Source organism: Leishmania braziliensis (genome assembly GCF_000002845.2).
Source record: "Leishmania braziliensis MHOM/BR/75/M2904 contig, possible fusion of chromosomes 20 and 34".
NCBI classification, from domain to species: domain Eukaryota; phylum Euglenozoa; class Kinetoplastea; order Trypanosomatida; family Trypanosomatidae; genus Leishmania; species Leishmania braziliensis.
Window position 1 is genome coordinate 1,115,711 of NC_017947.1, and position 13,816 is coordinate 1,129,526.

The following is a 13,816-nucleotide window of genomic DNA, read 5'->3' on the forward strand; positions in this document are numbered from 1 at the left end:
GTTGTTGTTCTGCGTTACCGCTTCATGGAATTCCTTCATACGCAGGAAAGCAGGTGGGTGCTACACTCTTCTTTTTAGGTTAGACTTGATTCCCTACCTTCCGTGTTTTCCCCCTCTCGGCGGGAAGCTCTGCGTTTGCCGACGCTTGTGTGTGCGGCAGTCACGCGGGTGAGAGGGAGGGCGAGGCGTATCGTCTTCTCTATCGCACTTTCTTCTTTCTTTGGAGAGGGTTTTACCGCAGCTACGGAGCCTTGGTGTCTGCCTCCTTTCCCGCCATCCCCCTCTCTCCTCGGTCCGTCGCTATGGAGTTACCGTCGGAAACGGCGCCGCCCACCACCTCTGTCTACGTTCTTTCTGATATTGACGGCTACAAATACAAGCTAGTTATGCAAGGCGATGTCGAGCTGCTCAGCGTACGCAAGGTAAAGCGCTATCTCCAGCGAGCTGCTGGAATCCACCCAGCGCAGCAGCTGCTCTCCTTCAACAGTGTGGAACTGAACGACACGATGAGTGGAAAGGATGCTGGTTTTTTCGACGGAGCCATTCTGCGGCTGCAGCAGGTATCACCCTCTTCTGCAGGACGGGCGACGTGCACCTCTGCGAGCGGAGCGTCTCCCCGCCTCAGTGCACATAAGGGGCCGGGCAGTGCCAGCTCAAATACTGTTTCCTTTCGTACACAGGACAACGATAGCCGCACTTCGCCTCGAAAAGGCGACTTTGTTGTCGATGGAACATCAGCACTGATCTCCGCGCCGGCGGTGAGAGCGACCATTCACACTCAACAGGTGGTCAGCAGCACTCCCCGCGCCTTGCCACCACCGCTACGGTGTCTATCACCGAATCAGTCCACAGGTTTTGCTGAACGAGAGGCACACGATGCAGCATCGTGCGCGAAACGGGACACAGTAGCAGACATCGTTTATCCCTCTCAGGCAGAGCGCAGAAGTGCCTGCAGTGCCACGGTCGGTACGCTTCCAACCACTTCATGGGGGACGTCATCCGCCGTGAACGCAAACTGGGACGGTGCCCACGCGTACTGCCAGGAGCTGGAAGGGAAAGTGGCGGCTCTCTCTATCGACAATGTACGACTGCGTGAGCAACTCCAAGCGGCTGCGCGACAGGCGGCAGAGTCGTGCACGGACTGGAAGTATGAAGAGGAGGTGAAACAACTGAAGGCGACCGTTGCAATGGCGCAACAAGGCGCCAGGGACGCAGAGAGAGCTGCCGCGCATCGTTGGCGCGTAAAAGAGGAAGAGCTCGTCAAGGAGCTGGACCTCCTGCGCGAAGAGCGACGGCGGTTTCAGGAGGAATCCACTACTCAGGAAGCGAAGCTGCAGGGGCTGATGCACTCGATGGAGGGCGAGATTCGCGGTCTCAAGTACGAGCTTCACGATAAGGATGAAGCGCTGCAAACAGCCCGACTCTCACTGGCCGAATTGCAGCGCCAAACGTCCTCGTGGCCAGACGTGGCGCGTTGCGGCAGCGACAGTGTGTCGGGGAGTCGCATAGACCACCCTTTTGCGCCAGCTGCATCTCCCCATGCGCGGATTCCGCTGCACCAACGGCAGCATGGCGGCAGTAGCAGCATTGACGGGTTGGCGGAAGCTGCCTTAGAGTGTCTGGCGCAGACCTTCGAGTCCGCTGCGCCGCTGAAGCTTGACCCTGACAACGACACTTGCGTCATCCCCGTAGCCAACGGTTTGAATGTGCTTGTCACGCTTGATCGAGAGACAGAGCGACTGTTCCTGTACGTGCCGCTTCTCAATCGACTACCCTCTTCTCTTGTTCAACGGATGCAGCTGTACGAAATGCTGCTGGAGGGTGCGCTCTTGGGCAAAGACATGGCTGGCGGTGGTGTCGGAGTGAGTCTCGAGGCGAATCTCGTACTGATGAGCGTCTCTGCCAACCTCCGACACAGCGCAGCATCTGCTCTGGCAGTTACTGCGACACCATTTGTGGAAGCAGCTCAGGCCTTGACGACGCGAATTGATGCACTGCTCAGCACCCGAAGGGTCTTTTGAGCGGATGTCAGTTAGAATGAGTCTCCCTGCGAACAGGGGGACACACATGGTTATGACGCGGGTGTGCGTCACAATTGGGGGACCGCACGCGTGGTCTGCTCTTTTATTATTATGTGCAGCGAACCTGTAGCATTCTTACGCTCTTGCCAGCGCTCCCATGTGAGACTGTGAATGACAAAGCAAGTCAGCTGAAGCAAGTAGCACAGCACAGCTGGACGCACCTTTTTGAAGGATGCGAGCGGGCCAGCTGCTCCCACTTAAGTCAACGGCGTTTTCGGGAGCCTCTTGCCACCGGTGCTGATATCCTCAACGTGAAACCAGCATGTTGAGGAGTACACACGAGGTTTATGCTTCGTCTACCTCTTCTCCTGTTCATCTCTGCTGCGTCCTCCTTCTCCGGGATTCACTTGACTTGTCGTTGCATTTTTTTTTTTCGGGCATTCTCTACTCTTCTTTTTCGTTGTGCAGTACTCGTGTCACAGCCGTGTAGCTCGTTGAGGACGTGTGTGTGTGCGTGTGCCTTGAGCTTCTGGCTCGTTGTCGTTTTGCTGCTGCCTGTGCGCTGTGGCGACTACGTCTCTTATGATCACCATTAAAGTGCCGCGTGCGTATTACTGTTTGGGCCGCTTTCGCTTCCACATTTAGATTATCGCTGCGCCCTCCATTGTTTTGTTGGCGTCAAGATGACGGTGTCAGCACGCCAAGTGACGAGGCTCTTCCTCGTTCACTGCGACTCTTCGTCATCGCTGGCACCGCACACGGATTCCGCTGCAAAGGATATCGCTTTCCTGGAGCTTCCCTGCATCCCTGTCGCGACAGCAAACTCCACCGATAGCAGTAACTGCGCTGATACTCTGCCGAGACCCCTCGTATCACCTGTTGTTTATCTCGGTCGTCAAACGCCGTTTCTCTCCTCCGCACTGCAAAACGACCGCGCCTGGTCACGTGCACTTCTGGAGGTGACGACGTGGTGCATACAGGGTTTGCCCTCATACTCGTGCGGCGGCGTCGTCCCTATCGACGCCACTACGTTGCCATTTGCTGGGGTGCGTGTGCGGCTGTGTGGCAGGGGGCCCCCCATCCGCGTGGTGTCAAGTGGATCAGGGGATGGGCGAGGGAACACTACACTCACCCAGCGGGGCAGTTACACATGGCTTCAACATGGGGATGTTCTCGAGTTCGGCACCCAGGCTCGAGTGCGGCTGTTGGCAGTGCACGTCCGTGTGGGACATGCCGCTGAGCTAGCCCAGCGTGCCTCGTTTGTGTGGGTCAACTCCCCTCTCTGCAGCCCCACGACCTTTGCAGGATCCGGCGTCAATAATATTGACACGCAGCCAGGGATGACTGCGGTGCCTACGGCGCTGTGGATCGCGCGCTTCTCCGAGTGGTCTGCCGCGCCAAAGTACCTCAAGTCGAAGATGCTACAGGAAGCAGAGCAGTTGACAGTTTATATGCAAGAGAAAGCAGCTCGTCACCTTGCCAAGGCTGCTGCAGCCCCAACAGACCTCGGCAAATCATGCCAACTGCGCGATGGAGGTACCATCAGCAAAGGCACTACGGGAACTACGGTGCGAGTAGCGTCATTAGTTGGGAACGAGAGATGTAGTCATGGGGAGGAGGTTCTGGCGACAGCTTCGCGCCACGGCAACGGGTCGCTTCACAGATGCAGCGCCGCAGCGCAGGAGAACGAAATGGACGCGGCTACTCCGACAACGAAATCTCAGCAACAGCAGCAGCTCGCCGTGCGGACGGCAAGCTCGCTATCGAACTTCTTCGTGGAGCGGAAGCAGACACGTTCCGTGTCTGGCGTGATGGGCTGTGGACCAGAGGCGCCGGCAGCACAGGAGCACGGCGGCGTTCTTGCAGGTGTTTGCTTTGCTCATTCTCCATCCCAGCAGCAGCAGCACAGTCGCGACTCTGAAGCTCTCTCACAAAACGCAGCGCCACCACCGCTGCGTGACTCGGCGTTACAACGTCCGAGCTGCGACGCTACGCGGTACAGCCTTGTCACCTACTCGGAAACGATAGATGACAAACTAAACGATGCCCTACTGCATTTGGAGAACTGCGGCAATGAAGTGGGTGAAGCACTGGTGAAGCGCCGCGACAAGGCGGCGCTTCTTCTCGGTGTTATGGACGAAGAACTAAGCGGCACACGCAGATCATCGTCGGATGTGATGGAGAGCACAAGTCAGCGAACTGGGTTGGATAACGGTGAAGAGCAGCGCAGCAATGTCGAAGGCAAGAAAGTAACGTCTACACAAGGGTCGAAGCGACGACGAGAGCAGGCAGGCTGTTCAGGGCTACCAGCGTCCTCTGGAGGCCGCCGAGTTGGTCGCGAGGGTGGCGAAGCGCACTATTTGTCGCAGGGAAGTACCCCTAAGTCGATCCGTGGTGGCGGCCTTTTGCCACTCCTTCGCGACGACGCCCAACACGCCCCTCCTCCGCCGCACCTGACGCGTGCGGATATTCGACGTCCCCACTCTCATCAGCCACCACAGGAAGACTCACAGGTTGTCTATTTTGATCATTAGAGTAGTACACCATCTTCATATCACAGTGCTCAGGTCCCTGCGTGGCGCCATCACGTGTCCAGCACGCACGCGCACGCTTCCTGTGCGGAGGCCAGGCAGCCCTCCTTCGCCCTGCCAGATGCCGAACCGCGTGTGGCGGTGACAGGGGGTGTCATGCCCCTACGACGGAGGGAAGTCCGAGCGATGTATCGCTGCTGATGTGGTCGCTCAGGCCCCTGGATGGCGCCGTGTCGGGGCAGCCTGCCCCCTGTGAGCACGCTTGGACCGCCCGTCTGATGGGCAGCGTGTCGGCCGGCATAGTGAGGGCGGCGGTGAGAGGCGACCTGCGGAGTGGGGATGGGGTTGGCGCCATGGGCCGTGCTCCGATGGCTGAGTCGGCGCATTGCTGTACCGCGTGTCTCCGCGGCTGCTTCTTCGCGGCGGGCGATGGGCCTGTGACGGGCTGGGCGGCGGCGGCGGCGGCGATGGCGGGGGTCGAGTGGTGCTTGCGTTCATTTTGTATACCGGTGAACGGAGGCACTAGAAGCGAGGAAAAATGTAGTAGTGCGCCATTTCGGTGAAGACTAAGGGAAGGACGAGGAAAGAGGCTAGTGGCTGAACGAGGCAAAGCACTATGCGTGGAGTCTTGTTTGCCTTTCCAGCAATGTGTCTCTCTTTTTCTTGATCCCCTTTAGCGGTACTCACGCGCACCTGAGCGTTGATCTGTATTGCTTCCTTGAAGAATATTATGCGCTCTCTTCTCTCGAAGTGTTGTCCCTGAGAGAAGGGGAGGGTGAGGACGCAGCTCACTGACAGATTCACTGACACCTTTGCCTACGCTGCTTTCAACGAAAAAAAAAAAAAAGATCCTGAAGTTATGCTGGTGTGAGTACTGTGGAGTTTTGCCTCGAGAGTACGGGAAATACTCCTCTCTCTTCCCTTGTCAAGCCTCTTCTGTGTTGTGCTCGATCTCCGGGAGCCGCTCATTGGGGGTTGACAGCGAAGGAGGCGCGTGTGCAGGTACTCTCCATCGACTGAGACGGAGTGGCGAAGTCAGTGCACGGTGACTTAGTGACGGCCTTTGTTGTTGATGCGCGGGTTGCTGCACTTGCAAGGGTCTCCTACACTGCGGTGTGTACGCGAAAGATGGTACTTCTCCCTCAAAGCTTCTCATCTGTCATCTTTCTCTCTTCCTCCTCCTCGGAAATCTTTGTAACACCCATCATGATGGTCATGACGCGAATACTTTGCTTGCTATCTCATGAAACTGAACACTCTTTGCTCTGATTAAAAGGTCCCTGACGGGTGACTGAATCGCGTGCAATTAGGCAGCGGCGTTCTTCTCTTTCCTTCCTCCTTCCCCCCGTGCGCAGCTAGTTGTCTGCGCTATACAAACGCGATCCCTTCTCGCCCCCGTGTTTTTCCTTCTCTTCTAGTTGACGCTCCTTGACTCATCGTGAGTGCGCAGGTGCGCCGTTGTGTGTGTGTGCGTCCCTCTTTTCCTGTATTCCTCACGTTTGTATTCGCAATCTCCCTCCCTCTGAGCCTGCCTTAAGAGGCGTGCTCCACAGGTGTGCGTTGGTCTGTCCAGGCGCCCTTCGTCCTTGCTGTCCCGCTTGTTGTTGTTGTTAGTCTCGTTTTCTCCTTCCTACGTGCGGTGCTTGTGTGTGCACCGTGGCGAGTGTGTAGGCATTGGGGCAGTACATGGGGAGGACTCCTCCCCCCTGAGCTGGCATTCTTCTCTCCCCCCTTTTCGCTTTCCTCCGCAGTCTCTTTGTTTCTTGTGCGTTTTTTGTGTTCTTTAAGGTGCGTGAACGCCACGCAACAAGAGACGGAAGGCTGCGAACCGTCATCAAGAGGTCCTGTGAAGACGTCAGTGCACAGTTGTTGAACCTTGAAGGGGTTCGGAGTGCAACAGACTTCTTTCCCTCAATCAAAACAGCAACAGTAAAGCGCGAAACGCGTAAGTTACCGTAACGCTGCGTAGAACGCGAACTGTCATAAAAGTGGCATTAATAGTCTTACAAGAAGATACCAGATTTACACTGACAGTGACACTCACTCTTCTGTTCTTGTAGTCTCTCGCAGCTCCTTTCTTGGCCACACCCCGGTGGTCTGTCGTGGTGCCTTACTGCGGGGTGTCTCACTCGTCTTCGTTTTGTGTGTGTGTGTATGTGTGTGTGTGTGCATCACTGTGGCGTCATTTCAGTTTTCATTGCCCTTGTTGTTGCTGATTTTTTTTTTTTCCCGCCTGTTGACCTCTTCGTTCTCAAAATACCTCTCCTTTGGTTGCTCGTTTTGTCTTACCTCCATTACCCTCCACTTACTCCCGCCGGGATTGAGCTTCACTCTTTGTTTTCGTTTTTATTGGATTCGACCACTATTTTGCCTGTTTTTTTTTTTTTTTGCTGACGGTGTCGCTCCACATTGCTGTCGCTACCTACCGTTTTTTTTTCTCGTTTCTGCTTGTTCGCTTTGTTTACACCTTTCTCCGTCCGAGTCACCCCTCCCCCTTCCTCCTTACCGGATAGCCACCTCTCTGCATCTACTCCGAGCGGTATCCTTGCGTGCCTCTCCAACGTGCAGCTTAACTGAGTCGACGTTCCGACGACGAGTAAAGCTGACGAAAGAGGCAGCTCGCAGCAGGAGAGAAAGAGAGCCACACACTGGCTCACGGGGAAGGTGAAGCATCAACAACAGGTGAAAACAAAATGTTCCGCGTCTTCTCCGGTAGCTGTATGTCCCTCGAGGACATGGACACGGTGCTGCGCTCCAATTTAGTTGAGCACCCGCACTTGTTAGGCCCTGGCGCAGACTTCTTCACAGAATCCGGCGAGCCGGTGCGCCCGCAACCGGGGGCGCACACCTTTCAAAAAGTTTTCTCCGGCAGCGCTCTTGATCTGAACGCTAATAATGCCGAGGGGTCTGATGAGGAGGTAGCGGCGTCAAGCTCTCTGGGGCAGGTGCCACGCGTTATCCCACCAAGTAGCATCCTGAACCAGATCTCCACTGAAAACGAAAAAGAGAAGGCTCGCGCCGCGAAGATGAAGATCCACGTTCTCGTGATCGGAGAAAGTGGGTATTTGGCGAGCCACGTGATAGCTAAGCTGCTGGATGCCGGATACAGCGTGCGTATGACGGTGCCGGATGCGGCGCGACAACAGAAGCAGATAGATCTCTACGGCGCGAGTCGTGATGTGGCCCAGCGTCTGACCATCCTGCAGGCCGACATCACAAACTCCAACACATTACGTGACGCTATCCGTGGCTGTCGCTATATAGTTCACTGTGGATGCTCTAGCGCATCCCCGCAGGCGAAGGACCTGGTGACATTCTACACCAAGGCAATCCGAGCGCTCTTCGATGGCATCCGCCTCTCGGGCAAGTCGACTGTGAAGCGAGTCGTACTCACCGGCTCGGCATCGTCCATTGTGCACATCACGGAGTGTGACCCACCGTCGGGATTGTTTGATGAGAACAACTGGAACAGTGTAGCCACCCCCGAGGATGACCCACTGCCTTATGCAAAGCTTGTCTTCGAGCGGGAAGCCTGGCGGTTGCGGCAGATGATGGGTGTGGAGTTAGTGGTGCTGCTGCCGTCCATCTCCATTGGCCCGAGTCTTACCGATGAGACAAGTGAAGCAATGGTTACCATCGAAGGGCTCGCGAACTCCTCCAAGTACTTCCCGTTCTGCCCTAATCTTAGCTGGAACTTTGTCGACGTTCGCGACGTCGCGGACGCGCACGTGCGTGCGATGGAAGTGGCGGAGGTGCGGGATCAGCGCATCATCATCTCTAACGAGTGCGTCAGTTTGCCAGAGCTGTGCCGCACAATGAAGCAGCTGTGCCCCCAACTAACACCACCGACGCACACGGCGTGGACGGTTGTGACGCTTGGTATTGCAACGTTAGTGCTGTGGAACAGCGTGAACCTCCGCTTCCTGTGGCGCAGCCTTGGTGTCCGCAAGCGCCTCAACAATCGACGTGCCAAGGAGCAGCTCGGTATCACCTTTACACCCATGCAGCAAACACTTCGCGATTGCCTAGAACAAATGACGCGGTCCGCCAAGGTCACCGCAGACGCCGAGGCAGCCGCCGCAGCGCAGCGCAGCCCCGCCAACGGAAGGAGGAAGTCCAAAGTTGCGCCGTCCTCCTCGCGACTGGTAAGCCCGACGGTTATGTTCTCCTTACTCACGCTTGCCGCCGCCGGCGCGACTGTGGTGCATTACTTGAAGCGAAAATGATAGGAGCGAGAGGCGCAGGCTGAAGCTGAGACAAAGGCTCCTGGATTGAGCCTTGACTATCGCCTGCAAACCGCCGTGGCCAAGCGCACACAATTTGCTGTTTTGTCTGCTGCTGCTGGCGCCTTTCCGTTCATGTATCTGTATGCCTGTGTGTGTGTGTGTGTGTGTGTGTGTGCGTTGCACCTCCTTTCTTCTTCTCCGTTAACCCCACGGGCATGTCTGTTCCTGGTGCGCCCCGCTCTCTTCTCTATTTTCTTGTGCTCCCTTCTTCCGTTTCGTCTGCTCGTCCCTTGCTGTTTCTCGCTTTTCATCCCTCCACTGCTTCCACGCTTTTTTTCTCTCACTTCGCCTGTCCCCGCCCCCCCCCCCCCCATACACATGTACACCTTTGCAGCCACCACGAATCTCAGTAAGGTGCTGCGGGAATCACGAGGATGAAACGGAAACAGAAGGCAAAAAGAGAACCGGCGGACCCAATGCATGATGTCTTGAATTTTTCCTCTGGCCTCTCGCTCGCCCTCCATATATATATATATATATGGTATGCCTTCACGCTTTCACGTGCACGTATGCCTGTTTGCTTACCCTCGCAGTCTCGAAGCTGTCACTTTCACGAGCCTCCCCCACATTCCTGAGTCATTGCTTTGTTGAGGGGGCTATGTTTTTGCTTGATAACCGCATGCAGGCACAAGAAAAAGAGGGGGAAGCAGAGAAGAACTGAGCGAAGCGAACAAAGTCAATGGCGGGTTGCGTTAGATCAAAGTGTGCAATTGACAGAGAAGTACTGAGCTGTGCACTGTTGCTGACATCTCCGGTGATTCATCTGCAATTTCTATGCAAATGCGCGACGTAGGCAACGGCGTGAAGGGAAAAAAGGTTATACCCCTAAGCACACTGTTTCTCTTGCACGATTCCTTCAGCGCCTTTCGCGCTCGTTGTGGCGCTACCGCTTCTTTGTTGTTTGTTTCTGTATTCATCTGCGGCCACATCAGGGAAAGCGGAACATGGAGAGACAGAACCCTCCTCCCCCGAGAATAGCGTTGCCCTGGAAGGGGCCCCAGGGTCCAATAGTGCGTACGCTGTGTGTACGCGCTCTCGAGCACGCCTGGCATGGTGCATCCCCTCCTAACCAAGCCACCCAGTGGTTGGAAGAGCCGGAGTGATAGAGGGAGAAGGGCGCGAAGGGATCCATACGAAGAAACCCCAAAGGGCATGGGTGCGCGCTGTGCGGCATCCCCTACATCCGACCATGTGGACTGATGGGGTGCCGACGCCGGAAGCGTGACGAGAACGTCCTCGAGTTTGCACCATCGAGATTCCCTGACCCCAATGTGAGGCGTCACGGCGCCATTTTGTGGCATGCCGCGGATGGAGGCGTCGGAGAGCGAAGCATGGCATACAGAGGGCGGGTGCAGCATCTCAGAGCATCCTAGCGTGACGCTGGCGCACTTCCTCCTGGACCTCTCCCGTGTTACCTGTGCGACCGACGCCCGCGCTCGCGAGGCCCAGCCAGGCCCGCCTGGCGCCGGTTGCGCCGCAGGCACCCGAGGAGGCGGGCGCGGTGCGTGGCCCGCTGGGCGCGTGGCTCTCGATTCGCCGATAGGTTGGCACTTTCCAGACAAGCAGGAGGCAGCCGTAGGGCGACCGAGGCACGGGTGTACGCGCATGGCGGTGGATTCACGTGTTGTGCAATGAGGCGCTAATAAAAGGACATTGTGCCCTTGAATGGGTTCTCGTTTGCACTTGTTCGGTATTTTTCTGGTTCATCCGACAAAGAACAGCTTCTCCCGAGCGATTCCTCTTAGTTGCCTCTTCATTGCCACTGTACAGCTTTGACGGGGTTAGGTGCACGTGCTGCTCGGAATAACTAAAACTGCACAAACACAGATGCATACAACAGCCACGACATCCAACTATCAACAGCAGCACACAGGCCCAGAAGCAACCACGGCCGCTTCAACCACGCACGCGATGCGCACTGCGTCACCATCGAACGCTTTAAATGGAAAAGGACGCGGTAGGCATCAACGGACCCCACGTGTTCTACTCTTCTTCTTTTACCTTTACACTCTCTTTGGTGTTTGCGTCGCCGTTGTGCTTCCCGCCCACATCGTGAAGCGCGCCTGCGTGTTGACGTGTGCGGGTGTTCTTTTTTTTGTTCTTGATGTTCCTCATTTTGTTGTTTTTGTTTTTTTTTTTTGCTTAGTTTCGTTTCTGTCGGCGCGGTCTTGTATCATCGAATTTTTCATCTATTTTTTTTTTTTCCTTTAAAAGGTATTTTGCTATTTATTGTTATTTGTCTCTCTGTGTGCGTGTGTATGCGTGATGGCGGCGTGTCTTTTGTCGAGGGATTGTGAGTCACCTTTTGCTGCACTTCTCCTCTCCTGTATGTTGTTGTGTCGATCGGACTGTCATCACCACGCCTTCGTCCTTGCCGTGCGTCTGCGTGCCCACTTTCTATCTTTGCCTCTCCTCTGTTTTCTTATGGTGATGAATGAGTAACACTACCGTAAGTAGACCTATCTTTTTGAGGGGAAGGAGGGGGTCTCTTCAGTTGTTGACACACATGCAGGCATACACCCACAAGAGGGCAGGTTATGTGTTGTGTGCGCATATATACGGGAGTGTTAGTTTACAGGTTGGCTTACAAAGGGAGAAGTGAAGAGAGCGAGTGCGCTGGAGGAGGAAGGAGAACAAAGAGCGTGTCAAGGCCCCCCCCCCAAAAAAAAAGTCGAAGAAGAAAGTTCGACAAATGCGCACAGGAGTACACAAGCACCCATAAATGTTCATGAGGAACTCAAATGCATCTCTCTCTCTATACGCTAACCACGACCTTTTTCACTCATGAAAGCAAGCATGATCCATTCTGTGAGACTATGAGAAGGCGCAGGTGAGAGAACCGATGAGGTAACCGAGGCACTTTTTAGCTTTCAGGCACGCACACTTACTTCCGCACCAACGGTTAGCATTGCCCCATTGCATCACCTCAAAAACCTCCGGCAGCGCACATTCTGTACGCTTCTTCGTCGCTGCTGCGTTTTGCGCTGTTCCTGAAACCATGACAGCTCACAGTCTGCACACCTCTTTCCTCCTCTTTAAGAAACACACAAACGCATGGGTACGATCAGGCATGAGAAATATGGCAACTACTCCGAGGCATCGAGATGTCAGTCCTCTCTCTGTTTTGTCACTGTAACCATACCCACCCTACTCCGCATTGCTGTATCTCCTTTTCTCTCTCACGTCCGAATCTACGTCCATAACACCGCTTCACAGACGACTCCTTCATCAGGAGGGCTAGGGGAGAGAGAGCTGACTAACGGGTGACTTCCACCTTTCTTCTTCATAACACCCCTTTCTCACCATGTCATTTAGCCTTCCCTCTTTCATTTTATCGGTGCGATTGATCTTCTCTTTTATCCCCCTTTCTACTTTGGGGTTGTTGTTGTTGTTGTTGTACGCCCCTCAAACCCTATACATACTTTTTGTGCGTTTGTGAAAGTGTGGGTTTCGTACTCGTTGTGACTGTTATAGGTGTTCTACAACCCTTATTTTCGGGCCTCTATGGCATCTCTACGTGTGCGCACACGGGTAAGCCCCAGGTGCGCCCGCGTGTGGCGTTCCCTTGTGTGTCGTAACAATTGCTGTTGGTAAGTGCTGTATTCTTTTGCTCGTTCTTTTAGTAAACCTTCGTGTTGCATCTGACACGTAATGGTGTCTTTTCCCTGCTAAAATTGACCTCCTTTTCTTTTTCGATTGATCCTATGTCCTGAATGGCTTTTGTGTTTTTCCTCTCTCATTGTCGCTCTCTCTCTCTTTCTCTCTCTCTCAACATCGGAGTGCTCAGGTCCCTGCGTGGCGCCATCACGTGTCCAGCACGCACGCGCACGCTTCCTGTGCGGAGGCCAGGTAGCCCTCCTTCGCCCTGCCAGATGCCGAACCGCGTGTGGCGGTGACAGGGGGTGTCATGCCCCTACGACGGAGGGAAGTCCGAGCGATGTATCGCTGCTGATGTGGTCGCTCAGGCCCCTGGATGGCGCCGTGTCGGGGCAGCCTGCCCCCTGTGAGCACGCTTGGACCGCCCGTCTGATGGGCAGCGTGTCGGCCGGCATAGTGAGGGCGGCGGTGAGAGGCGACCTGCGGAGTGGGGATGGGGTTGGCGCCATGGGCCGTGCTCCGATGGCTGAGTCGGCGCATTGCTGTACCGCGTGTCTCCGCGGCTGCTTCTTCGCGGCGGGTGATGGGCCTGTGACGGGCTGGGCGGCGGCGGCGTGAGGGGGGGGGGCGGGTGACGTGGATGTATTGCTCTATGCCGGATAAAAAATAGACACTAATGAACAAAAAAATATATTTATGTTTTTCGTGTTTTTCACGGTGTTTCAACAGTTGTTGTGCTGGACTCGTCTTATTTCTCCCATTGGTTTGGTGCTTCTTCGAGTGTTTGTTATTGGTGTATCTGAGGATTCTGTCGTGCGCGCACTCTCTCTCTCCCCTCCTCTCGTTTACTGTGGATCTTTTGTTATCTTTTGTTTTTTCTCTGACTTGTCGGTTCCCTCGCGCTGCGTTTTTTCTTTTCTGTGCATTGTCGTTAATGTTTGCCTCGCTTCTGTTGTCTCTGTGTGTGTGTGTGTGGCGTTTTGGCTGGCTTATGTCCACCTGACTCTCCGCTACGTTTGTGCAGCGGGGCGTCTTCTATTTTTTTTTGTCTGTTGGTTTCGCCGCGGTGGCAGTCATGAAGACAAAGGCAAAAAAAGGGAACAAATTTTTGATATCGATGAGGTTTTGTCCTCACCACGCGTCGCTTGTAGCTCCTTTGACCGCTGGGTGTAAGTCTTTCCTTTGTTTCGGTAGTTTTTCGGAGGGAGGGGGCGAGGGGGCTGGCGGTTTTTTTTTTTGTGAGGTGGTGAACGAATGTGGATGTGTGCGCGCACGTCTACGTCGAAGTGCATTTGTTTTCCTCTACGGACGATTACCCTTTTTGTTGTGGTTGTTGGGTGCTGAGTAGGTCATCACCCAATGCTGTAGCTGAACTGTTTCC

At 55.0% G+C, this 13,816-nt stretch overlaps 3 protein-coding genes across 3 annotated transcripts; all 3 read left to right on the forward strand.

The window, feature by feature from the left end:
• Positions 1 to 302: 302 nt before the first annotated feature.
• On the forward strand, positions 303 to 2,021 carry LBRM_20_2750 (conserved hypothetical protein; the record flags this gene model as incomplete). Its single annotated transcript, XM_001564506.1, has 1 exon — positions 303 to 2,021. One exon carries the CDS (start codon positions 303 to 305, stop codon positions 2,019 to 2,021), a length of 1,719 nt encoding a protein of 572 aa, XP_001564556.1.
• Positions 2,022 to 3,361: 1,340 nt separating this feature from the next.
• Positions 3,362 to 4,555, forward strand: LBRM_20_2760 (conserved hypothetical protein; the record flags this gene model as incomplete). Its single annotated transcript, XM_001564507.1, has 1 exon — positions 3,362 to 4,555. One exon carries the CDS (start codon positions 3,362 to 3,364, stop codon positions 4,553 to 4,555), a length of 1,194 nt encoding a protein of 397 aa, XP_001564557.1.
• A 2,690-nt stretch (positions 4,556 to 7,245) lies between these two features.
• On the forward strand, positions 7,246 to 8,778 carry LBRM_20_2770 (conserved hypothetical protein; the record flags this gene model as incomplete). The annotated part of the gene is made up of 1 exon (XM_001564508.1): positions 7,246 to 8,778. One exon carries the CDS (start codon positions 7,246 to 7,248, stop codon positions 8,776 to 8,778), a length of 1,533 nt encoding a protein of 510 aa, XP_001564558.1.
• Between the last annotated feature and the right edge of the window lie 5,038 nt (positions 8,779 to 13,816).